Source organism: Cryptotermes secundus, unplaced genomic scaffold, assembly GCF_002891405.2.
Source record: "Cryptotermes secundus unplaced genomic scaffold, Csec_1.0 scaffold295, whole genome shotgun sequence".
NCBI lineage: Eukaryota > Metazoa > Arthropoda > Insecta > Blattodea > Kalotermitidae > Cryptotermes > Cryptotermes secundus.
Window position 1 is genome coordinate 190,393 of NW_019729213.1, and position 27,674 is coordinate 218,066.

The following is a 27,674-nucleotide window of genomic DNA, read 5'->3' on the forward strand; positions in this document are numbered from 1 at the left end:
AATTTGGTGAAGTGTAGAAGTTATGTAAGGCTTCAGCCTGTTACTTAATCCCTCTCTCTCTCTTTCACAAACTCTCTCTAAGTGTTAATATTCTCCTCGACGCTTTGTACTAGACTTCCTTCCGTCCGCACTCTCCTTTGAGAGTGGGAGACCGCTTCAGACACGTATAAAGCAGAAAGAGGCATGAAAAGTTGGTTTAGTGTAGGTGTATTTAAATTGTTAGGTTCCTAGATACACGGCGAAAATATTACATGCCTTTTATATTTTCTTCGTGAGGCCTCTTGTTTTTGAGGTTATAAGCAGAGATGTAACAACGCAGTCTTCATTTAATTCTTGGATTTGCGTGTTGAACTTGGATGTGAAGTGTTCTCAGAGATGAAGAAAGCAGTCTTCTGGGATGTGGAGCCGTGTAGATATTGTGTTAACCGACGTTTCGGAGGAACGTATCGCCTCCATCTTCAGAGTAGAAAAAAAGAAAATATATCCGTGAGAGAACCAGCGTGAGCAGTTGTTAACAGACGTCAGCAGTATTCTGGGATGTGGCGCCATGTAGATATTGTGTTAACCGACGTTTCGGAGGAACGTATCGCCTCCATCTTCAGAGTAGAAAAAAAGAAAATATATCCGTGAGAGAACCAGCGTGAGCAGGTGCTAACAGACGTCAGCAGTATTCTTGGATGTGGCGCCGTGTCGATATTGTGTTAACCGACGTTTCGGAGGAACGTATCGCCTCCATCTTCAGGGTAAAAAGAAAAGAAATCGTGAGCGAACCAGCGTTAGCAGGTGCTAACAGACGTCAGCATTCTTCTGGGATGTGGCGCCATGTAGATATTTTGTTAACCGACGTTTCGGAGGAACGTAGCGCCTCCATCTTCAGGGTAGAAAAAAAGAAAAATAAATCCGTGAGCGAACCAGCGTGAGCAGGTGGTAACAGACGTCAGCTGTCTTCTGGGATGTGGCGTCGTGTAGATATTGTGTTAACCGACGTTTCGGAGGAACGTATCCCCTCCATCTTCAAGGTAGAAGAAAAAGAAAAAAGAAATCCGTGAGCGAACCAGCGTGAGCAGGTTCTAACAGACTTCAGCAGTCTTCTGGGATGTGGCGCCGTGTAGATATTGTGTTAGCCGACGTTTCGGAGGAACGTCGCTTCACACAACATCTACACGGTGCCACATCCCAGAAGGCTGCTTTCTTCATAGTCACCGCCGTTGTCAGAGATGTTTTAGGCTCTCATAGCGGTGAGTATGAAGGTTATTTTTTGTGGGATGTGACACCGTGTAATCTGGTATATGCGGCTTCCATCATTGTGTAGAAGAGTGTAAACCTGAAGGTGAAGGCAGTGTATTCCTCCGAAACGTCGGTAAACCCTACCAGACATGGTGTCACATTTCCATGTGAAGCGTATGTTTTATTCAGTTTCTTACCGTAGTGTGCTGTGCTAAGAGTACGGAATATAGTGCTACCTGTCAGCTTGTCTGTTGCACCAGAACTGTTACACGATTTGACACATTTTAAATTATCTTTCTCACTTTGTATTCGTGTTTGTACCTCGATGTGTATGAAAGGAGCCGCGATAGCGCAGTCGGTATAGCGATTGGCTACGGGCTGGACGAGGGATCGGATTTCGTGTCCCGGTAGGATCAAGAGTTGTCTCATCTTCACGTCGTCCCGACCTGCTCTGGGGTACACCTAACCTTCTGTACATTGGGTACCTTTACCTTAGCACTATGTGCATGTGGTTGGCTTTCCTGCAGCTAGAGGAGAGATGTCAGGCTGCTTACGGGCGAAGGATGAGTATAATGGCACAATACAACTGACTTTTGTAATATCTGAAAAAAAATGTAAAAGGTAAAGTTGTCCCTATGCTGAACTAATTAAGCAGTACGCCATGAAGAATGGATGTAAGAACCCCGGGTACTTACCGGATAGGATGCCGGGTGGGCCCGAGAGCCTGTCTGGACGATGTGGAGATTAGAAAAATCTTGCCCCTACCGAACTCTCGGCACACTCCGCTGCACCGCTGCTATTCAACAGTAATTAAAATGTATTAACTGTTGTTTTTACCTTCTTCATCCTGAAAAGTGTCACGCCTAAAGGCCTGTTGTGATCTTGGTTATCCCCTCATCTCTTCGTCTGGCTTCATATTGATCTCTTCTTCTTGGGTCGACGTCTTGCAGTTGCCTTCGGGAATCTTACAGCATTCGTTTTATTCTCATGACTCCTCCTGTGTTTGATATAGCCTGTTATTGGCTTTGTCTTGAGTTTCGTAAAAATGTCCTCAGCTCTTTCATGGTCTAGTTTCGTATAACCCGTCTTTCTAATGTGAATCCCATTTCTCAGGCCGTAAGTCGCTTTCTATCGCCTTTTCATACCGGTCACGCCTCGTTTCCGTTCTTATTTTCGTTATGAATGTAATTTTAATTTGTTTCTATGACTCGCAAATATTTTGGTGTAACATCAGTTTCCAATAGTCATCGTTTTTGGTGACTTTCTCTTCAACCCTTTTTTTAATTGCCAGTGGGGTGGGACTAAGTCCCTTGTACCGCGGCCACTTCTGGCCTATTGTACCAGCCCCAGTTGATAGGTGAGGGTGATTGTGGAGCAACTGGTGGAATGAAGATTGGCAGGGGAAACCGAAGTACTCGGAGTAAACCTGCCGCAGCGCCACTTTGTCCACCACAAATCCTATTTGACCAGAACCGAGATCCTGCCCTCTCCCGCTCTTTGCTTTTGAATGCTTAAACCAGTCTTTATGAAACTTGGTGTGTATATCATGGCACCTGAACTCGTGTTAACGGCGTACTTCATAAATCCCTCCCATCCATCTCTGTATCCCTCCTAACGTTTCTAGGCAACGGCTTGGTAAACACGTTCCCGCGGCAACAAATACACGCGCAGGAACAGAAGAATTGTTGGATGCTTGTGTCTGTGGGTGTGTATCCCCCTATCGTTGCTAGGTAACATCTCGGTAGAGACATTTCCGCGGCAACCTAGAATTGTTGGAGCGTCATTTTCTTTGCGGTCCTTATCATATCAAAGGAAAATATGTGATTAGTTCGTCCCATAACTTTGTTACTGCAGTTACGTATATTTGTCACTGCCCTTTCATCATAGTGTTTCTGTGTATATCTGTTCCTGTAGACATTTCTCTCCTCTGCCTTTGAACTTCTTATAGGAATTATAATCGACTGTACATGCCATAAACCGGTCACGGTAGCCGAGCGGTCTAAGGCATACACTGTCTTCGCTCTCTCGGAAGCCGGGATCGTGGGTTCGAATCCCACCCAAGTCATGGATGTTTGTGTTTGTTTTTCTGTGTTTGTGTACAGGTAGGTAGGCCTTGCAAGGAGCTGATCACCCACGCAAAGAGCCCTACCGAATGTCTTAAGATCTAGTAAACCGAAGTGAAACGGAGAGTTTCACGGAGGTAGGCCAAGGCACAAATTGGGGCTGTAGCGCCAAAAAAATATACTTCCCACAGGCTCAAAACTGTTTAAAGTAGCCGTTTCTAAGCATCCTGTAGCGTGACGAATGTTCGACCATATTTGAAGAGCGTGTACAATTTTGAGCTTCTGCACCCATGCGTGCACACACCGCTCAAACAGGGTGTCTCAACAACGGTGCAAAGTAGCGTCCTCGGTAGATCGGCACAGAAAATTAATGTGTCACATCGGATGTGATGATAAATGCTGAAAGGAAGGAAAATCAAATATGTCTTTATAAATAATTTTAGACCATAGCAGCCGAGTGAATGGAAACTTCGTTACATGTCACGTTTCACTAAAACGCATGCGAATGTCTTGAAGGTTCTGTGATTCAATGTGAAATCTTTGAGGGGTTCAGGTGATTGCAGGGCTGTTAACTGAAAGGTCTTTGCTGCAAACGAGAAAGTTCAAATATTTGGAAACGACAGTAACTGATCAGAATAACACCCACACATAAATTGAGAGCAGGCTGAGTTCCGGGAATTCTTACTACCATTCAGTTCAGACTTTTTATGTGACCTTCTCGTAACTAAGATGTAAAGAGTAAAATATACAAAATTGTAATTCTTATTATTATTATTTAGGGATGTAAGCTCGGTTTCTTACCCTTATGGAAGACCAGTTGGATGTAAACTCGGTTTCTTACCCTTAACGAAGACCAGTTTGATGTAAGAGACATGAAATGAACGAGATATTACAGAAATACGCCTGAGGAGTTCGTAATTTCTTATCAGCATCACATACCGGCGTGGCAAATCAAGTGGGATGAGATGAACGAAGCATGTAGCATGCATGGGAGTGATGGAAAACGCGTCGTATAACGCTTTATTCGTAAAGCCGTGATTGATGAGACCACTTGGAGACGTAGAAGTAGATGCAAGGACAGTATTATATTGTCACATGTATTAGTGACTATAGACGGGGTTCGGATTGGTAATTGGATTTATTGACCACTTACAGGTCATAACTACAATTAATTATAACACTGTTACTGACTTTCACACTACATAGCTCTCTACGCTAATCGTTTAGTTTATCTGTACTAGTCTTCACGGATTTATAATAAGAACTATAAAGGTCTCACTAAATCACACACTAGCATTATCATTGTGCCACAGTACACATAAAGTCCTCAGATCACATGTTAAATCTTCACAGGCTGGCTTACAGTACTCTTTTGTACCCTTTGAGCTTACTGCTTGCTTCCTTGTTCGCGTGCTTCTGCCGCTGCTTCTGCTCGTAACGAATTCTGACACTTACTTATATAGCCGCGGAACGGACATGGACCTACAGTAAACGCATATATCACGTGATCGCTATCCATGCAGCCTATTGGCGTATCGGTCGGATCTACAGAAAATACAGCTTCCTCTATTGTTGCTTGTTGGATTGTGTTTACAGAGCTGTTGCCTGGCAACGCGTTGATCAAATCGGTTACAATATAATATAGAAACATTTGGGTGTTACGATGTTGAATGGATTCATCTGGCTCAGAATAGAGACCGTGGTGTGCTTTTGTGAACACGATAACTAACCTTCAGGTTCATAAGAGATTATTCTTTTGGCTACGTTATCTATACCGTCTGTTAGCTTCGCAAGGATTTTGTGCCGTGGAGTTCATTGAAACTTTCCAGATGTTACGTGCTTCTTTTGGTTATGAAAACAAATATTTTTCCGCCATACGATCTAGGAAGTAAGCCTGCATGCCTCGCTGTGTGTGCGAGCGTATTTGTTGTCTCAGCGAAGCAATTTACAGAATGATGGAAATATTTTCCTTCGTACTGAGTGCTTTACACGAAGTTTCCCAGTATACTCATATTTCTCACCTAATGCTACCACCTCCACTTCCATGTCTTCAGACTGTTTTCCTAGTGGCGACATAGGACTGCTTTCTGTGTGTATCCTGTATGCTGCTCTAAGGATCTCATCATCAGGACTGCGACCTATTGCATATGTTGGTAATATGATGAAGACGAAAAGAGTTTTGCTCGGTAAATTCATACCCTTGCAGAATTCTCTTTTATCAATTCGTGTTCAACTGTATTTTAGGGATTCCGTTGTGTCCAGTTCATTTATGACCATTCATGTCTTCGCATGTTTTTTTCTTATGGCAGAAATGTAGCTTGAATTTATTATTATTATTATTGATTTTTGGACATTGTTCATCTCCTGTTTTTTTTAAACAACGTCTCGGAGATTGGATTCTGTCTCCATCCTCAGGTAAAAGCGTACTCATTTAAGTCCAATCGATAGAGCTAGTCCCCATCTCAGGACATACGAAATAGGGACTGGCTCCTTCGATTGGGCCCAACTGAATAGACTTACCTGAGGACGGAGACAGAATCCAGTCTCCGAGACGTTTTTAAATAAAAAAACAGGACGATTGAGAATATCCAGAAACTCAATAATGCTACTAATAGTATATCATTGTTGCAGACTTTTTGATCTTATTTTTAGATTGAAAGTGTCTCGAACTGCCGAGAAGATTATCTGGACCTAGAACAGAGAAAATAACAGAAGAATTTACGTAATCAGCCTCCAGTTCCACATTTTCTTTCTACTGCCCTACGAACTTCGTAGTCATAGTTAGCCATAGAAAACAAGACATCCTGCTGGACCTGTCAGCATGCTCAGACTTGTGTAGTCCTTTGCATTCCTTCAGCGATTCGCCAAGGGTTTTCAAATCGAACCAAGTCTGGACTTTAACTATGGCGGGATGGAGGAATTGGAGTTCATCCCAGCCAGTTTCCTCGAGAATTTTGTTTTATGGCTGGGTACTGTCTTTAAGAATAATCGCTCCTTTCGCAGTATACGTGGATTCTTCTTGAAGGCATGTTCGTAATTAGGAGTAATAGTAGGCGGCCGGTCACTGTAGCCGAGCGGTCTAAGGCATGTACTCTCTTCGCTCGCTTGGAAACCGGGATCGTGGGTTCGAATCCCACTCAGGGCATGGATGTTTAGTTTGTGTGTGTGCTTTTTTCTGTGTTTGTGTACAGGTAGAGGCCTTGCGACGAGCTGATCACCCGCCCAAGGAGTCCTACCGAATGTGTAAGATCTAGAAAAACCGAAGTGAACGGAGAAGTTCATGGAGGTAGGCCTAGGCCCACTGGGGCTGTAGTGCCAAGGGGGGAAAAAAATAATAGGCGGGCTTCATAACGTGTACGGTTCTCCAGTATAATTAGAATGATCAAGTCAAGGACAATGAGGTGAGTAGGGCATGTAGAACGAATTGGGGAGAGGAGAAGTGCATATAGGATATTGGTGGGAAAGCCGGAAGGAAGGAGACCACAGGGAAGACCAAGGCGTAGGTTAGTGGACAATATTAAAATGGATCTTAGAGAGGTAGGATGGGATGGTAGGGACTGAATTGATCTGGCTCAGGATAGGGACCATTGGAGGGCTCTTGTGAACACGGCAATGAACCTTCGGGTTCCATAAAATTCTGGTAAGTTCTTGAGTACCTGCACAATTGGCAGCTTCTTAAGAAGGGCTCAGCTCCATTAGTGAGTGAATAGTAGGCGGTCGTTGCTCTTCCGCTTGACAGAAACTCGTTTTGAAAGGCCCTGATATTGTTCTTGAAGACAGTCGCCATAGCCTTCCCCGCAGAAGTTATCTCTTCAATCTTTTTGCAGTGGGCGAATTTAAGTGATTCAATTATCGTTACTTACTTACTTACTTACTTACTTAGTCACTTACTCACTCATTGAGCTGAGCCCTTCTTGAGGAGCCGCCAATTCTGCAGCTACTCAAGAATTTCCCAGCATTTTATGGAACCCGAAGGTTCATCACCGTGTTCACAAGAGCCCTCCACTGGTCCCTATCCTGAGCCAGATCTATCCAATCCATACCATCCCATCCTATCTCTCTAGGATTCATTCTAATGTTCACCCACCTACACCTTGGTCTTCCCTGTGGTCTCTTTCCTTCTGGATTTCCGACCAATATCTTATACGCATTCCTTGTCTCCCCCATTCGTGCTGTGGCTCGTTCTGAATCATGGGTAAGGTGTTGCAGTTTCCTGTTACAACTAACGCCATTTGTTATTTGGATCGTTGCACTGACCACGCGACCCCCTCTATCCACTAAAGTTGGCACTAGCTTCGCCGACAATCGGCGGTTGCTCGGTCGGTTTAGTTCGCTTGCGGATTAAAATCACGGAGTTTTTGTTAAGTGCATGCCAGGTTACTCAGAGGCGCAATTAAATGTTGGTTGAACCATGAATACATGAGTAGACATTCTACGAGTACATGCCTTTAGAGACATACTGTATTATGTATAAGTTCAGTTTCCGTTCAAAAGATTCTGTTCACTGTGTGAATGGAGTTGATTGCATTCCTTCGATCACCGAGGAAGATTTGCATTCTTAACTGAATTCTAGCATTATTATGGTCGCCGTACATGCCCGTTTTGTACGGCATCAGTTCATTGTCTTAACACACTTTTGCTATTTATTTATATCAGTTGTTTCCATCCCTCACTGGTCTCTGGGAGACACTGGACTTGGGTTCTATTGCCCTGACATGTTTGCTTTACCATTACACTTGGTCGTCGACTTACGACCGGCCACACTTACGACCACAAAAAAAAAAAAATAAAATAAAATAAAAATAAAAATAAAAGATGATTAAAATGTAAAAGTTTTTAAAAATAAATTATAAAGATGATGAAAAGATTAGAAAGGTTAAAAAATACTGTTAATGAATATGTGGCCGACATATGACCAGATCGACTTACGACCTGTTAGTCAGAACGGAAGTCGGTCGTAAGTCGACGACCAAATGTATTTAAAAGCTGACCTGGCTTGCAGTGTATAGGTTAGAATCAGCTGGTTCAGTAACTACATACTATTCCGCATGGAACTATTTGAGTCAGTCAACAAGTGCAGATAATTAGAGTAGCGGATATTTTTTGCTGTGTAAATTTTGCCGTTGGCTTCGTTCGTTATCTCTGTTTATGAAATGCCAAAACTTATGTACTAGCAGAGGCGAGGTTTTTGCAGTTTTACAATTGAGATCTTTTTTTTTCGGAATACGTGATTTTATAATTGCATTTCATTCTCCAATGTATCGTGGATTCCAACTCGAAGTTTTGTTAAATGCGGAAATTGATATACGCGATGCAACATTCAATCAAATATGGGCAATGAAATATTTATCAAGGAAATGATGAATATTAATTGTACACTCAGTGCTACGCTATATGAGCGTTTCCTTTATGCTCTTTTTCGCGTATTATCGGCGGTTTACATTAAGGGCTTCATGAATTTATAATTTATTTTGACATTTTATATATGTTTTGGCCACTAAGCAGATCCACATGTATGAAAGACTGGACGTTTACGATTTTCTCCTATTTGTGTGTCTGTCTATTTGTCTGTGGCTCCACAGCCCTTTGTTGGACCTTGGCTGCTTTTCCAGTTTCTTGATCTTTTACACAGTCGGTAGGACTCCTTGGCCCGGGGATCAGCCCGTCGCAAGGCCGCTACCTGCACACGGGACAGCAGAAAAACAGAATAAACGCACACATACATCCATTCATGAAGTGGGATTCTAACCCCCGACCCCAGTGTTTGAGCGAGCGAAGACAGTTGATGTCTTAGACCACGTGGTCACTGTGATCGGCTGATTTTCTCGTAGACCCAGATATTCTCCTCAGAATGTGCGTGCAACTGACACAAATGTACACACACAGTAGTATTTCATATGGTGACAAAAGTTTTATATTTACTTCTAGAGATCTGTCAGCATTCTGAGTCGGTATTTCTTGTTCCGAATACATTTGAAGACCCTCACACTGTGTGTTATGATTGTAAATACAGTATGCGCCAAAAATTACCGTACTGAAACTCGCGCATCTCGAACGCGCATGTGCGTTTGTCGACGGGGCATAGTTCCAGCCGCACGTGTTCCCAGTAGTGAAAAGGAAGTTGTGTTGTGCAGTTGTTGTTGGAAGTGGGTCTCTCGACGGAGGAAAATGTATTCATAGTTGGGTATTATTTCCGCTCATACTGAAGTGGTCACAAGACAACTCGCTTCATTGGTTTTGAGCGGCCAGATGTTATCGTCCAGAAACCGCTACACAGTACACGTGTGACGTTATGGTGTGCCGTCTCAGCTCACGGTATATTAGGCCCCTATTTCATTGAGAATGAGGAAGACAATGCTCTTACCGTCACCCAAGAACGCTACACGGACATGGTGATCGGACCATTTCTTCAGGATTTGAGAAGGTTCTGTCATGTAAGGGGTAGAGACAGTGGTATCAACAGGACGTCTTTTCATTTCGGTACTGTTTTTTTGGCGCATAATGTATTTAGGATTTGAGGTTATCACGTCGGTGGCTATGAAGAGTTCTATCTTCTGGGACATAAAGCGATGTAGTCCATTGAAATTCAACCGACGTTTCGAAGAAACATGTCACCATGCCTCCAGCTCTGCTTAGCGCCTGCTATCAGGCTGGTTTCTTGCTTGACTTATTCTTCAGCCCCGAAGTTGGAGGCGACGTGTTCCTCCTAAACGTCGGCTGACTTTCAGTGGATTACACGGCGCTAAAACCCAGAATATAGAATTTTTCATTGTAATTATTGTTTTTAAGTTATTATTAAGTAATTATCCACGTTCACGCTCCATCAGTATTATTATTTCTTTGCTTTTCTTCGCTGCAGTTTACCGTTACAGCACTAGACCTCAGAGGCGGTCGAAACGAAATAGTAATGGACATATATTGTTTATGCGCTGCAAAATTCGATTGAATAACGATGCACATAGATCACTTTATACACTGTAAAGGTGGTTATTGTTACCCAGCAACAAGATCCGAGAAAGAGAAGAGAAGAGAACTGTAAAGACGAAATGTTCTTTGTACATAAGTTGAATATTTTGTGTATGTCGGAAACATACTACGTATATTCTCCTTACGAAACGGATCCATTCATGTACCGTACAAAAGCATTCATATGTTCTTAAGTGGCTTTAAAAGAAATCTTTTAGTGCAGTGTGGTTACAACTTCTTTGCTACTTGTAGTTGCATGTTCAGAAGTTCCCACTTTATGCAGAGAGGAATGTGTTGAAGAGGAGATTCAATTGTCCTCATCCCCAGAGAGTCTCTTCAGGAGTTATTTACTGAAATCCTGTATCCAAATAGGCGACTGTGATCCTACAGCGTTGATAGAAACAAGGGGGACAAACCAAGCATATGACACTAGTGAAGAGAACACCACACGCGAACAACACACAAGCAAGGGGCATATTCCAGATTGCAGACGTAACAGAACAACGGGCCAACGAACATATAAACAAGCTGCTGCAACAAAACACCTAGAGAGAAACATAGAGCTCTAAACAAATGGACGACACCCCTTGTTAGGTGGAATAGTTTTTCACCAAAGTAATGGAAATTTTATTGGATTTTATTTGATTGTATTAAGTGGACTACATCATGTGATCTTAGTGCATATTAATGCAGTGTAGCAGTTTTGATATATTAAAACACCTGAAGATGGCCACCTAAGGCCGAAACATGTTGTGTTGAAGTATCGTCGAAGCAAAAGGAACAATTTGTTGCATTATTGACGGACTGTGTTATACACAGACATTTTAATATGGCATGCAACAGGATACTTACGTACAAAATTACTTATTAGGCTTATTAAGAGATCTGCTGGAGCCCTTTGGACGCAGTAGCGAAGAGATGAATTCGTGACCCTATTGGGAATGAACCAATGCCATCCAGTCTGTAACTAGTCAGTTTATCCGCCAGTTTTTCGATTCAATATTGACGTTGCTACTGTTTGCATAGTACACCAGTTGATGTGGACGAGTTTCAAACGTGCACAAAGACAGAAGAACATGATTAAAACACAATTCGAATTAAATTATTTAGTAGCCTACACATTAATCGGATTATACTCGTGTGTTTTGCTTTGTTCTTACACAGCCTTCATGTACACACCCTATATAGGCGTATATAGTATTAAATCCATACGTGTTTTTTTATATATTCCCTCTTTGATTAACATATTGCACGAAAACTTCTTTACTTCTCGCATGTACTGTAGAGTAATTAAGATAATCATCACAGTATATAGCAGAGGAAGACGAAGGAACAGGAGAACGGAGAAAATTAACAAAGCAAACCTTCGTAATTTGTAGCCTTCATTAAATAGTACCTACAGTCATCTGTCTAGTTAAGAAATATGAGATTGCTGTGGCATGTATCACGCTTGTGAGATAAAGAAATACATGCCCTTTTTTTTTCGTTTGCGGGGGTCCGAAATTTCAGCGAGAAAAGACTACATGGCAGATCTACGCGTAGATGATTCTTAAAGAAACAGGGTCTGACGATGTGGATTGGATTCATATGGCTCTGAATATAGTCCATCGATGGGCTCTTGTGACTGCAGTAAAGGGAAAAATGGTGTCGTTAAAATCGTGGAATTACTTGACTAGCTGAACGACTTACGGTTTCGAAAAATAAAAAAGGACTCATTAGCGCGGATTTAGATGCTTTGCAGAGAATTTGTATCGAGACCAAATTTCTGCTCACATCCAAAACTTTTTTTTTTATAAACATATTTCCAGCGAAGTTTCGTCCCTTCTAAAATCCCGCGTTTCCTGATATATTTTTAATTTTGTGTTCTTTGCTCCATACCACGCCTGGGGTATCCTGCATACAGTACAGTTCCTCTCGAAATTTAAAATATATTTTGTTACCCATATTTAAAACTGGTATAATAAGCGGTGCTTTTCATTCTTTTGAAATTCGTATCCGTACGGTTTAGGCTTGGAATCCCTCTGAAAGAAACTAAATATAACTTATCTGTGTTCATCCTTTGACGATGCTTATTTTCACAGTTTCTTCTACCCTTTTACAACCCAGTGAAACATGTAATTCATTTTATGTAAAATACCGTAACATATTAAATTATTTACCAACAGCTCTTGCAGACATTAATTCCAGTCCGTATAGAATCTTCTGTCATATTTTTTATTTTTGTGTGTTTTCATTCGTAATTAATTACCTGCTTTTTTACCTTATAATACGGCGTCATTCTGCCAGATGCCACCTCTCTACTACAGTAGCCTTTTTAGGTGAGTGAGTGAGTAAGTCAGTACGTTAAAAATTTATTTTTAAATTCGCTTAGTGTGGGGGTGGAGTCCAACTGGGTCCACTCGGCAGGGCGGTCACTGATTGGCCTATTGTAGTCTGCCCCGGGTGATTATGATGATGGAGAATTTGGTGGAATGAAGATTGGCAGTGGAAACCGAAGTACTCGGAGAAAATCCGCCCCAGCGCCACTTTGTCCACCACAAATCCCACTTGACCAGACCCGGGATCGAACCCGAGCCGCCGCGGTGGGATGCCAGCGACTAACCGCTTGAGCTATGGCGCGGCCTAAGTCAGTACATTATAATACGGTGTAATACATTTTTGATACACAAGAATTTTGCCATGTTTAGTGGAAAAGGGCCCTGTCTTTGAGATCACGATTATTTCCCACCTGGTCGAGAAACTCTCTTCTTTCGTGCAATCCGAAACCTTCGTTACCGTTGTATGAAATATTGCACCGATCGTAATTTTATGCTGTTGTAAAAAAACATGTATGCAGTGTGTCAGCACATCCTATAAACTATCATTAATTGTGTACAGAAATCTTGACTGAATTCATGACCGTGGTGTATATTATCATGGTTACTCTTGTGAATGGTCATTCACCCGTAAAGGTAAAGAAAGTAAAGCTATTCCTGTAACAGGCCGTGGGGGCCCATAGAATTGTGAGACGTCGAGGCTGCTATATTTCCTAGACATGCTGCTCACAGATGGCGGTAAGTTTGTAAGCCTTACGCGCCGGCCGCCCTTTACCCCCCCCCCAGGAAGGTTGCTGGTACTCATTTCTGTTAGAGGCTGTGTCGACTCCAGGGCCATAGTGCGGCTGGAAGGATTAAGTGAACTGAAAAATGATAATGAACCTTAGGGTTCCATAAAATGTTAAAACATTAATGAGTAGCTGATCGCCTAGCGGTTTCTCTAGGACTTAGCTCCATGGAGTTAGGTAGGTGGTGGGTGGGTAGGTTGGTAACCATCATATATACCAGTGGACATTCTGATGATTACACTAAAAGGAAGAAATATGGATACGTGGGAATAATATTTTTTCCCCCCTTGGGACTACAGCCCCAGTGGGCCTAGGCCTACCTCCATGAACTTCTCTGTTCACTTCGATTTCTCTAGATCTTACACATTCGGTAGGACTCCCTGGGCGGGTGATCAGCTCGTCGCAAGGCCTCTACCTTTACACAAACACGTAAAAACGCGCACACACAAACTAAACATCCATGCCCTGAGTGGGATTCGAACCCACGATCCCAGTTTCCAAGCGAGCGAAGACAGTACATGCCTTAGACCGCTGGGTTACCTTTTCGAACTTTTACTAAATGTGAAATAACTCAGTGGGGAGGAGTGGGGGATGATACTGGGTTCACAAAAGCCCACCATTGGACTCTGTTCCAACATTTGGCTCCAAAGTTACCCATTTACATCAGATTTTCCGACTGTGCGAAAGAATAACACATTTTTGTGTGGGTTGGAGACACGTTATGTTATTTTGCAGACTATGTTGTCATTTTCCTGTGAAGAATTTGTTATACGCGATTACGTTGGGATATTGCCCGTGCGTGAACAATGGAGAGGCAGTTGTACCGTACCCCCAGCAAGTGTTTCGCGACAGTTTCTCTCACGCTGCTGTAGCTGAACTGCAACTTTCAGGCAGTAACCCTCTCCCTACCATTCACATAATACTTATACATACGGATATAAATGCGGCAGAAACTTGTTGTGCCCTAAGTACAGAAGCACTCAGAGCTGTTCTCAGTTTTAGATGTTCGTACTGACGTAATGACGTAATATTTGAACTGGCTGGCATAAAATACAGGAATATTTCGCGTTATCAGTAAGAGTTGAGTAGAGTAGACTTGAATAGTACGATGTTTGATGAGTGATGAATTTCAAAGGATTTGGAGCCGAGCGGAATTTTTCTGGAGGGACGGAAGAATTCCACGAAATATCTGATTCAGTGTAACCTGTGTGACCGACTCTGTGGTCTAGTGGTCAGAGTTCCTGGCTACAGATCTAGAGGTCCCGGGTTGGATTCCCGGTGCTTCCAGATGTTCTGAGAAGTAGTTGGTCTGGAACGGGGTTCATTCAGCCTCGAGAGGATAACTGAGGAGGTACTTGAATGGAAAAATAGCGGATACGGTCTAGAAAACCGAGATTAACGGCCGTGGGAATCCGTTGCGCTGACCACGCGACACCCTCTATCCGCAAAAGTTGGCACTAACTTCGACAAGCGGCGGTCGCTCTCTCGGTATAGTTCGCTTGCGGACTAAAAGCCACTGAGTTTTTTTAGTAACCGGTGTCTCTGCCGAGATTCGAATTGAGGACCTCCCGAATTCAAATGTGTAGAGTATAAAGTATACTCGGTTTGAATACTCTTTTGTAGTGTTTCTTATTCTCGTCGTAGTTCTAAAATGCGCCACAAAATGTTATGAGCGAGCCACTTATAGGCATGTATTATGTGATATTTATTGAATTATTGATATTGTGGACTTTTCTAACCACGTTAATGACCCTGCGGCTTCTATAGCAATCGAATTCTTTTTGTGAGATGAGCAACTGTTCGCTTTCTGAAGAGGATTATCTTTCGTGGAATTAGTAACTATCTCCATCAGGGTTAAGAGCAGTGGCGTGCGGTACGATTTTTGGTAAGGGAAGCGGCGGTACGAACTGATACCAATCAACTCACCAAAAGTTACGTCACTTATTTAGTCAGTAAGGTCGTTTTGTATTCTGTTCGATAAACCTGTAAATACTGTACTGTTCTCAAGGTGAACATTGAGTTTATGATCATATTTCCTCAACAAGTGAACTACTTCCACATAATTACCTCCGTCGATAGAATCCACGCCTTCGTCATGACCCCGGAAGCCAGAGTTGCCAGATGATATCAATCAAGCGTTTTATTATTTCTCTATGTAGTATCGTCAGGCGCTTCTGATTGTCAAGTTGACAGTCAATTCGAGAGTTCCCGAACATAACACGTTGCATTGTTGAAATAATGTGAGTCTGAGAGTTCTCATGTCGTTTCAATGCTTTATGAAGGTTGTTGATGTCACGAAACCCAGTCTTGTTCCATACATTTTTTCATTGAGAAACAATAGGCATGGCCAACAAAACAATTTTCCTATATTACGGCAACCGGATAGCCATTCTGTTTTAGATTTTTTTTCCCCTTGGCACTACAGCCCCAGTGAGCCTAGGCCTACCTTCATGAACGTCTCCGTTCACTTCGGTTTTTCTAGATCTTACACGTTCGGTAGGACTCCTTGGGCGGGTGATCAGCTCGTCGCAAGGCCTCTACCTGTACATAAACACAGAAAAACGTACACACACAAACTAAACATCCATGCCCCGAGTGGGATTCGAACCCACGATCCCGGTTTCCAAGCGAGCGAAGACAGTGCATGTCGTAGACCGCTTGGCTACCGTGATCGGCTCTGTTTTAGAATATTGTCCCAAATTAAATTTCCTCACACATAATTTGGTTTGTGCTTTAAGTTCTAGCAACTCTCATGTCGGTTGTCCTCTTTCTATAATTATTTTCTTTTCAGAAAAGTCCTCGTTATTAAACTCCCGTTTTAAAGGGCTTTCGATTGCACAGTCGCAGTCGCGTTGTCTGCCAACATTCATTTTAGCTGTGGCCTGTGCGTGTAGTCTATTCGCGTCCCTGCCCATCTTACCGCAGTATCAGACTTTCTTTCCTTAAACGCGGATAGCTTCTTTCTGATGCGTCAAAGTACGATCACAAATACAATCTTACGCCATATAAATATGCGCTTACAATATTTTAATGAAACTTAATGCTACCTATAACACCCAACAAGACTGAAATCACGCATAAACAGTTAATTTTCATATAACCATCGAAAGAACACACACATTCGCTTCCATATCACAGGCATTAGCCAGCAAACCGAAAGTTGCTTCCCTGCCCACTTCGTGTGAGACGAATTCTTACGGATATTAACGAAGGAAACTTGGTCCGTCCCACCAAGCAGGGAAAGGGAGGAGGAGGCATATGGCCTTGAGCAGGAACACGCGCTAAATGACAATATCCAAATCCTTATTATTCAAATTGAATTATATATACGTGACTTCTTTTATTTTCGTTTATTAACTACGGAAGCAATGCTTCCCTTGCTTCCATGCACGGCACGCCGCTGGTTAAGAGTTCTTCTCTCCGTGTCATGCCATTACCACGGAGAGTTCCTGTACACATAGTAGAATTCCATTCCAACAAGAACTTCGTCATGAATATTCAAATTGAGTTACAACGGAATGGGATTGAGGGGTAGATCCCCTCTTCAGAGGCTGTTAAATGGTGAAGATAATTCCTGTTTCTTATGAGATCTAGACATCCATTATGTGTTCTCAAGAGTCCGCCAATGACGAATTCATTCCGTACTCTCACACCATCTTTCCTTAAATGTAATTCTTTAGCGTGTAGAACCGTTGTTGCGTAACGACCTCGAGATGAGCGGATATACCAGGGCCGTTTCAGGCAACAGCTCGGTAAACACTTTCCCGCAGCAACGGACACGAACACAAAAATATAAGGGCTGTGGTTTCTTTGTGGTCCGTGCCGAGATGTTAAAAACAAGGGACAAAGTTACACCAAGTCAGTTCCGTACGGGAGTCTGTTAAGAGATAATTTGAGCCAGAGGCGGAAGAATAACCATTGTTGGAGCCGTTACCAAGAAACGTGTGGTAACAGACTGAGAACACTGTAGTGAACTGTAAAGTATTGAAATAGTGTTATAGTTATTTGTAGTTAAGACCTGTAAGTGGTCAATAAATCTATTCACCAATCCAAACTCCGGTTATAATTACACATACTACATGACAATGTTAGCCTTCTCTTTATGCCTCGGTCTCTCAAATGGTCTAGTCGTTTCAGGTTTTCCATTTTAAATTTATCTAAATTTCTCACCTCCTCTGAGGTTTCTACGTGTCCACTCCACTCATTCTTCTCCTTGGTTTTATCGTCGTAGTAATATTTGGTGAAGATTACAAGCTACGTAATTTTCTGCGTTCTGCTGGTAGTTCCTCCTTTGTATCGAAATATTGTACTAAACACTTCGTTCTTAGACGTTCTCAGTCAGAGTTTTGTGTATTTTAGTCTTTAGATAAGTAAGTAGGTCCGGTCTAGAAAACCGAGATAAACGGGCGTGAGGATCCGTTGCGGTGACCACAAGACACCCTCTATCCGCTAAAGTTGACACTAACTTCGCGGACAAGCGGCGGTCGCTCGGTCGGTATAGTTCGCTTGCGGAATACAGGCCACGGAGTTTTTTTTTATAAATAAGTATGAGATAGGGAGATAAACGATTAAGAAGTGAATTATAACAAATATCCCTCGAATTTAAAGTGCCTTATTAATGAAATATATAGAAACATGCTGTATTAGGGCTAAATGATAATGCCAATAACTCGATAATGTGTATGAAATTTGTTCATATTTCCTCTCAGGATATAAGAACCTGTCGCCAACTCTACTGCAGGTGAGTGGTCAGCTTCACCCCCCGGCCGCTTTACTCCTGGGGAAAGAGCCCCCAGTACCCATTGGATAGGAGGCTGGGTAGGCCCTAGAGCCGGTCTGGAGAAAATTCTTGACCCAACCGGAACTCGAACTCTGACCCCACCGGAACTCGAACTCTGACCCCACGGCCGTCCAGCCCGTAGCCAGTCGCTATACTGACTTCTCTTATCCCGGCTCCTCACGTCCAGCCCGTAGCCAGTCGCTATACTGACTTCTCTATCCCGGCTCCTCACGTCCAGCCCGTAGCCAGTCGCTATACTGACTTCTCTTATCCCGGCTCCTCACGTCCAGCCCGTAGCCAGTCGCTATACTGACTTCTCTATCCCGGCTCCTCACGTCCAGCCCGTAGCCAGTCGCTATACTGACTTCTCTTATCCCGGCTCCTCACGTCCAGCCCGTAGCCAGTCGCTATACTGACTTCTCTATCCCGGCTCCTCACGTCCAGCCCGTAGCCAGTCGCTATACTGACTTCTCTTATCCCGGCTCCTCACGTCCAGCCCGTAGCCAGTCGCTATACTGACTTCTCTATCCCGGCTCCTCACGTCCAGCCCGTAGCCAGTCGCTATACTGACTTCTCTTATCCCGGCTCCTCACGTCCAGCCCGTAGCCAGTCGCTATACTGACTTCTCTATCCCGGCTCCTCACGTCCAGCCCGTAGCCAGTCGCTATACTGACTTCTCTTATCCCGGCTCCTCACGTCCAGCCCGTAGCCAGTCGCTATACTGACTTCTCTATCCCGGCTCCTCACGTCCAGCCCGTAGCCAGTCGCTATACTGACTTCTCTTATCCCGGCTCCTCACGTCCAGCCCGTAGCCAGTCGCTATACTGACTTCTCTATCCCGGCTCCTCACGTCCAGCCCGTAGCCAGTCGCTATACTGACTTCTCTTATCCCGGCTCCTCACGTCCAGCCCGTAGCCAGTCGCTATACTGACTTCTCTATCCCGGCTCCTCACGTCCAGCCCGTAGCCAGTCGCTATACTGACTTCTCTTATCCCGGCTCCTCACGTCCAGCCCGTAGCCAGTCGCTATACTGACTTCTCTATCCCGGCTCCTCACGTCCAGCCCGTAGCCAGTCGCTATACTGACTTCTCTTATCCCGGCTCCTCACGTCCAGCCCGTAGCCAGTCGCTATACTGACTTCTCTATCCCGGCTCCTCACGTCCAGCCCGTAGCCAGTCGCTATACCGACTTCTCTATCCCGGCTCACTTAGGTAAAAACATTAGATGTAAAAAGTACGATGTGAGAAACGCTAGCAAAAATATGCACTGCCGTGGGAATCGGGAAGTTTTCAAATGCAATTACAGCTTTGCTGCCGCAGCACATACGCACGCATCTCTTGGTTCGGAAGTGTGTACACAGATTCGAAAAACCGGATGCCGCTTTGTCAAAGCCGCGGTTAGCGAGAGATTGCTGTAATTGAAGTTCCCCAGTATCACTAAATAGACGGTCTTTCACTGTTTTTTTTTTTTTTACTTCTTTCATATATAAAGTAGAATATTCGGTTTTGTCGTCCCTTTCATCAACCCCCACCTCCACCCCTTCTCAAGCGGCTCTTATGGATTACAGCGTTAATCCATTTGAGATTTGTAGCCCTTAGGGTTAGTGCCAACGGTATACTTCCGTATCCGCCCCAACCTGATTGGTTCATCTTTCCCTTTTGTGTGTTAGAGTAATCAGTTTGGTTCACTTGAAGTCCGTATGAACTGGCTATGCTTAGCTATGTGTGTACATTATACGAATGTTGCATTTGCTGTGTACCGGCCGTTGTAGTCATGTCTGCTTCTCCACATTTAATGTCCACCTTAATTTTACACCGAATTATTATTTAGGCTTACATACTTAAAGCTTCATATGTTTTCATTCATTGTTTCAGGTGGTGACAAGGGCAGAGGAACACTTGATCTTCTATTGTCCACGACGTACTGTCGATCTCAGATGTACTTATCTCGACAGTTAGCTCAGCTGCATCCGGAATTAACGATGCCAATGTTTTCTGGTGAGTTCACTACTCACAGCTGTTTATTTCGTAGTGGTAGGCAAGGTAAAGTTGTCCCTGTGCTTAACTAATCAAGCACCACCCCATGAAGACGTAATGGGGGAGTGAATGTATAGATCCACATTTTCTTAACCTCGGCACTAGTTGCAGGTGAGTGGTCAGGTTCATGTCCCGGCCGCTTTAACCCCGAGAAAGAGCCCCCTGTACCCATTGTATATGAGGTTTGGTGGACTCCAGAGCCGGTCTGGACAATTGGAGGATTAAAAATTCTTGACTCTACCAGGATTCAAACTCCGACCCCTCGGACATCCAGCCCATAGCCAGTAGCTATACCGACTACGCTATCCCGGCTCCCTTAGTGCTAGGACACAATGAAATTATTTGCAGTGAATGAAATTAGCACCGATAGAGAATTTTCAGGAACTCGAATAAGACGAGCGTAAATGCCCATTCCTGTGCTTTCTTAAAGTAAACTCTGTTAAAGTAACGTAATTTTTTATTATTGTCAAGTGTTAGTGACTAGACGCAGGGTTTGGATTGGTGACTGGATTTATTGACGACTTATACACACAACACGTAACTACATTTTACAATTCACTGTTACACACACACACACACACACACACACACTAGTGTTCTCAGTATCTTACAGTCTCCACTAGTCGTTGCCTGGTAACGGGTCCTACCGATGGAGGTTCTTCATGTTCCCTGCTCACGCCCTTGCTGTCTGGCGAATATCCCACAACTGACTCATTGCTTCAACTGACTAACTCCCAGGGACCATCTCACACCACCCTCCTAGTCTTCTCTTCACAGACTAACTGCACTAACCCCCACTGCAAGTGGGGGCACTTGCCACGCTTGTACATCTCGGCACGGACCGAGATGTACAAGCTTGTTAAGAATCTGCTGCCTAGCAACGGGCTTTGTTTCGGTTTGTTTCGCTGTCGTTACCTAGCAGTGGTTCTCTACATGCTACATTATTATGGGAAACTTGTCTTGATAGACATTCTGTTATTTACCGCCGTGGAAGAGTGTGCTAATCGCTTGATATAATAATCAGTTCCCAAGGAACGGAACAGCTGTGGACGTAGGTCGCTTCCACAGGTTGAAGATTAAGCCAGACAAGAAGCCAGTACGCGGAAGGTAGCAGGCAGTATTCTTGAAGAATGCCGTCTTCTGGGGTGTGGCGTCGTGTAGATATTGTGTTAACCGACGTTAAAATGCTGGTTCCTCGCTCGCGGATTTCTTATACTCTGAAGATGGATGCGATAATTTCCTCCGAAACTTCGGTTAACACAATATCTATACGGCGTCACAACCCAGAAGACGGCATTCTTCATAGTCACCGCCGTGAAAATCTTACAAGTAGAATTGTTGCTTGACTTATTCTTTAGCCCTGAAGATGTAGGTGACATGTTCCTCCGAGACATCAGTTGACTTACAACGGGCTACACGGCGTTATGTACCACAAGGTTAGAACTGTTTGAATTTTATGTATAAGATCGTATTTGTGTAAAATGTAAGACAATGTATCTCTTCAGAAAGCAGCCCAGCATATCCCTAGGCCATGTTGTGCGTTTATCGGTCAAGTTGACTGAACCTGAAACAAGCTTTACTTGGAAGTAAGGGCGTGCTCAGGTCGAGTCTTGGAGGGATATCCACTGTCTTAGTGATCCTGGTTTTCCCCTGACTTCACATGCTTATGTCAGGCTAAGGGTCGCGCCATAGCTCAAGCGGTTAGTCGCTGGCTTCCCACCGCGGCGGCCTAGGTTCGATCCCGGGTCTGGTCAGGTGGGATTTGTGGTGGACAAAGTGGCGCTGGGGAAGGTTTTCTCCGAGTACTTCGGTTTCCCCTGCCAATCTTCATTCCACCAATTGCTCCACAATCACCCTCACCTATCATCTGTGGCTGGTACAATAGGCCAGAAGTGGCCGCAGTACAAGGGACTTAGTCCCACCCCACTAGCAATAAAAAATAATATGTCAGGCTAATAACAGCGTGAAAATGCTTGCGCCATTTTAGTCACCCATCTAGCTAACCTGACTCCATGGAGCTGAGCCCTTCTTGAGAAGCTGCCACATGCGCATCCTCTCACGAAGTTTCCAATATTTTATGGAATCCGAAGGTTCATTTTCGTCTTCTCCAGAATCCTTCACTGTTCTCTGTCCTTAGCAAGATCAATCCAATCTCTATAAGTTAATATTATCCTACGACCTACGTCTTGCTGTTCCTAGTGGTCTCTTTCCTTCTGGCTTTCCCACAAAAATCCTAGATATATTCCACTTCAACTCCATGCATGCTGCATGCCCTGCCAATCTGATCCTCCTTGACTTGATCATTCTAATTATACTTGGCGAAGCGTACAAGTCATGAAACTCCTCATTATGCAGTTTTATGTCATATTGCTTACGACGCTATGTAATTCTACATTTAGTAGTGTAATTAAGTGCTCGGCAGAGCAACACTAATTTACTTTCCGCCATTGAATCGTTTCTGAAAATGTTCATTACCGTAGCTTGTCGATGAATATTTCCAGCCCCAGTTGTAAAGCTGTTTTATCGTGTGACTGTGTTAAATTCTGTAGAAATAATCTTCATATGCTGATTCTGGGATCATGTAGTGTAATTCTAGCTTCCATTTGACATCTACAGGACAATAACAGGCCGTACACATGTAGCCTATAATCTTAAACCCTTTTATCAATAGTTTCCCCACGTTTGTCATAAGCACACTTAACTCCCACTGCTGTTATCGCTCCCAGTTTCTCTGTTGTTTTAATGCACCGATGCTACTACGACATATCACACTTACTGTGATCCCTACAGTTTTAAAGCGGCAGTTTGGAAGCTTATAATAATTCCTTCCTTCCTTCTACACAGTCGGTACGACTCCTTGGACGAGGATCAGCCCATCGCAAGCCACTACCTAACACAATCACGAATAAACAGACATCCACGACTTATTGGGATTCGATCCCACGATCCCAGTGTTCGAGCGGGCGAAGACATTTCTTGCCTTAGACCGAACGGCCACTGTGATCGGCCTTTGATAATTAACTGTTATGTCATTGCGAGGCCGGTCGCAGTGGCCGCGCGGTCTAAAGGCGCGTTCACATTACTTGTGCTCGTGCTCGTGTGACTCGCTATGCTCGCGAGTAATGTGGACGATATGACAAGTGACGAGACAAGGAAATTTAAAAATTTTAATTTAAAAACTATAGCCAATAAATTAAAATAAGACTACAGCCTATACACACTACGAGTAAATATACGGATCCTCACGCACCGAAGCCTGGCGAGCAACTGAAGTAGTGTGGACGAAGATTTACGAGCACAAGTAAAAGCCAGATGAGTCTCCCGACGAGCACGAGCACGAGTAATGTGGATGCGCCTTAAGGCGTGAACTGTCTTCGCCCGCTCGAACAGTGGGATCGTGGGTTGAAATCCCACTCGAGGCATGGATGTCTGTGTGCGGTTATTCTGTGTGTAGGTAAAGGCCTTGCGACGGGCTGATCCCCCGTCCGAAGAGTGCTACCGACTGTGTATAGATTAAGAAACTGAAAAAGCGGCCAAGGTCCAAAGGGCTGTAGAGCCACATACAAAGGAAAGAAATATCCTTGCCCGAACAGTGAAATCGTCCCATCTTCGAACGAAACGCACCAATGAATTCCACGTGCACACAGATATATCTACTGTCTTTGAAACCAGAAACGAGCTCTGATTGCTTTCACCGGCTAAAACGAGTTTTTTTCGCTGGCTCTACAGCGCCCTTAGGCTCTGGCTTCTGATTTTGAGTTCCTTGATCATTTTACAAATAGGACTCTTGGACGATTGATGAGTTCGTCGCAAGGTCTCTACCTAAACACAGGACAACAGATCAATCACATACACATACTAAATATCCATGATTTTTGTGAGATTCGAACCCACGATCCCGGTTTCCGAGCGAGCGACCACGACGGTACATACCTTAGACCGGTCGTCTACCTTGACCGGAAAAAAATATCTTATAGCACTTGCAACTCTGACGTAGTGACATATGTTTTATAAGATCTCGGTTTATTTTTATAAATTCTGTGTCTGATACAGAACTCGTGAGACCCATACGCGGCTCGGAACGTGGACTACTCATGTGTCAATGAAGAAAGCAGTCTTCTGGGATTTGGCACCGTGTATATGTGGTGTTAACCGACGTTTCGGAGGAACGTATCGCCCCCATCTTCAGGGTAGAAGAAAAAGTATAAGAAATCTGCAAGCGACAACACCGTGAGAAACGGTAAAGCAGACCACATATACACCACATATACACGGTGCCAAATCCCAGAAGACTGCTTTCTTCATAGTCACCGCCGTGAAAGCCTCAAATCTTACATCATGTGTCAGTTGTGTTTGCAAATACATAGGTTGCACTTGCTAGAATGAAGGATGTTTGTATATAAGATGCGATAGAGTCAGCTAAAAAGTATATCCTTCTAGAGCAAGATATACGAATATATACTGTATATAGTAAATAATTATATGTGATTCCAGAATATTTGCATCACTTTGAATCCCATAGTTTAATTTTAGCACTATTATCACACATCAGTATGAGACTTTTCGATTATTAACAAAAATGTAGTCATTTTTATGTTAGTCTTATAAAATAACTCCTTATTTAAACAGTTATATATGAGTATGCACTGCCTTAAAGCCGGTCACGGTAGCCGAGCGGTCTAAGGCATGCACTATCTTCGCTCGCTTGGAAACCGGGACCGTGGGTTCGAATCCCATTCAGGGCATGGATGTTTGTCTGCGTTTTTCTGTGTTTGTCTACAGGTAGAGGTCTTGCGACGAGCTGATCACTCGCCCAAGGAGTCCTACCGAATGTGTAAGATGTAGAAAAACCGAAGTGAACGGAGTTCATGGAGGTAGGCCTAGGCCCACTGGGGCTGTAGTGCCAAGGAAAAAAAAATGTACTGCCTTATGAGGTGCAAAGCCCAGCAATGTTCAGTTCGTAAATTATAAGCGTTATATCCCTGGAGCTTTGGGGTAAATGGGAGAAATTTACGTTCTTCAAAGTGTTTGGAAATCTTAACGGTTCCGTGAACTGTATCACCCCTGAAGTTTAAATATGAATTTGTTATTTGATACGAAATATAAATGTAAAGCTATTTTCATTTAGTTAAATCATAATTCATTTATACCACGATTAGTATATTCCATGTATAGCCTGGATATATAATAAATTCTTACCGGCACGAATGTATCTTTACAGGATGTTCAGTATTAAGGATTCGTATGAGATAAAGAACAGGCCGTGCAAACCGTGCTTTGTATAACTTGAAGATAATGCTCAGTTCCAAATTCTTGTGAAAATGGAAATGACTCTTTGATTTCCGTAAGAATCGGTTAATTTCTTCGTTACGTAAGCCGTTATCAGCTTCTCAGGACGGACAACTTCGAGGAATTAGTCATTGCTTTGGTTACATCTGGGGGAGAATTGTATTTGTGCGTGGATTTATTTCCATTTTCCTTACCATTTCCTTCTTTCCTCATTCATTTCCAAAAGAAATATTATATCCTTGAAACCTCTTTGTTGACTCCCTTGCCTCGTCTCTGTGTATTTCGGTCTCCTTTTGTTCTGTTGTGAACCCCATTTCGTAGTTGTATATGGCTGACTCACGGGTAATAATAGGAAAATTCATGCACCAGTTGGAATTCCAATGAACAACCCTACTAGTATTGTCGTGCAATGACGCACGTAGTCACTGAACTTCGAGAAACCCGAATGTTCTGTGTATTGGGTGTTGTGTAGGTACGCTTAAGAATTGAAATGTCTAGGTTCTGAACTGTGTTCTCCGGATTCCAGGTGTTTTTTTTTTCAAAAAGCGTAATAAAGGCCGAAAAGCTCTCAAAGGGCTGAGAGATCGATTTTATTTTGAGCTATTAATTTTCGTATAAAATGGTAGAAAATATTCTGGATGAAGTGCATAGAATAAATAATTCATTATGTGGAGGTCGTGGACATCTGCCCATTTTGAAAATCGTCTCAAAGAAACACCGTGGCCTGTAGTCCGCAAGCGAACTATACCTACCGAGCGACTGCCGCTTGTCGTTGAAGTTAGTGCCAACTTTAGCGGACAGAGGGTATCGCGTGGTCAGCGCAACGAATCCCCACGCCCGCTAATTTCGGTTTTATAGACCGGAGACGCTATTTCCTTGAAATAGCTCTTCAGTTATCCTCACCGGGCTGAGTGGACCCCGTTCCAGACACACTACTTCTCAGAAAATCTGGTAGCGCCGGGAATCGAACCCGGACCTTTGCATCTGTAGCCAGGAACTCTGACCACGAGACCAAGAGGCCGTCGCTTGGTCGGTATAGTTCGCTTGCGGACTCAAGCCACGGAGTTTAGTTTAGTTATTATTATTATTATTATTATTATTATTACACCACATTGTCCGTAGTCAAATTAGTTGACTTATGTGCAATTTCTGTACCAAGTATTCCATTATGTACAGTATATAATGTATGTATTTGAAAATGAAACTAATATGGTCTTGGTTTGTGAAAATATTTGATTTGTTATACGAATATTGTGTTCGCCGTTATTCATTGCGTGAGGTATGTTTGATACGTGCGGCATTTCGAGAGTTTATCCTGCTCCCATGTTCAGGCTATTTGTTCATTATTATTATATTATTTTGGGATTAGTCACAGGAGCTTTCATGTGATCTCAATTTTTGTAATGTGTTTGCTAATGAATAAGAAGATAAATTCGCTTCTGTTTAATTTTAGCTGCAATGTTGCACGCTGCGTCTCATCATAGTGTCCATGTTTCTGTCGCTTTGCAGAAATCACGCACCGCTTTCAAACGGCGCGCCCGGAAGTACGACAGCTCCTGCTACAGTACTTGTTGCCTTGGCTACACAACATGGAACTTGTGGACCCGAACGTTCCACCTGCGAATCCATTGTCTTATTTCCAGGTGAGTGAGCCTTATTTTTGTTGCATAGGGCAGGTTCGCTCAAGGCAGTGGCAGAAGAAATCTCAAAATATAAGTCAGATTTAGCAGGAGTACAGGAAGGGAAGTACAAGATGGGAAGGAGGTGGCATCGCACCAGCAGGAGACTATACATTTTTCTATGGAAAGGGGAATGAAAATCATGACAGGGTTTTTCGTACATAAGAGAATCATATCAGCAGTTAAGAGGGTAGAGTTCGTTAGTGATAGGATATAATATATAATACTAAAAGGTCGCTGGTGTGATATCATTGTTATGAATATCCACGCCCCAACAGAAGATAAAATTGATGACATAAAGGACAGATTCTATGAAGAACTAGATCATGTATTTGATAAATTCCCGAAGTACCATATGAAAATTTTGTTAGGAGATTTCAATGCCAAAGTAGGGAGGGAAGACATTTTCAAACCAACGATTTGGGAATGAGAGTTTGCATGAAATTAGTAATGATAATGGAGATAGAGTAGTAAACTTTGCCACATCAAAAAATCTTACTGTCTAAAGTACAATGTTCCGACATCGTAACA

General features: G+C 43.3%; 1 protein-coding gene across 1 annotated transcript in view; it reads left to right on the top strand.

The window, feature by feature from the left end:
• LOC111865391 (protein furry) overlaps positions 1 to 27,674 on the top strand; it is a 284,199-nt gene that overhangs the window by 153,205 nt on the left and 103,320 nt on the right. Inside the window, exons 26-27 of the mRNA XM_023853369.2 lie at positions 20,014 to 20,136; positions 26,974 to 27,107. Coding sequence (XP_023709137.1) covers positions 20,014 to 20,136; positions 26,974 to 27,107 — 257 coding nt within the window. The remainder of the gene's footprint in view (positions 1 to 20,013; positions 20,137 to 26,973; positions 27,108 to 27,674) is intronic.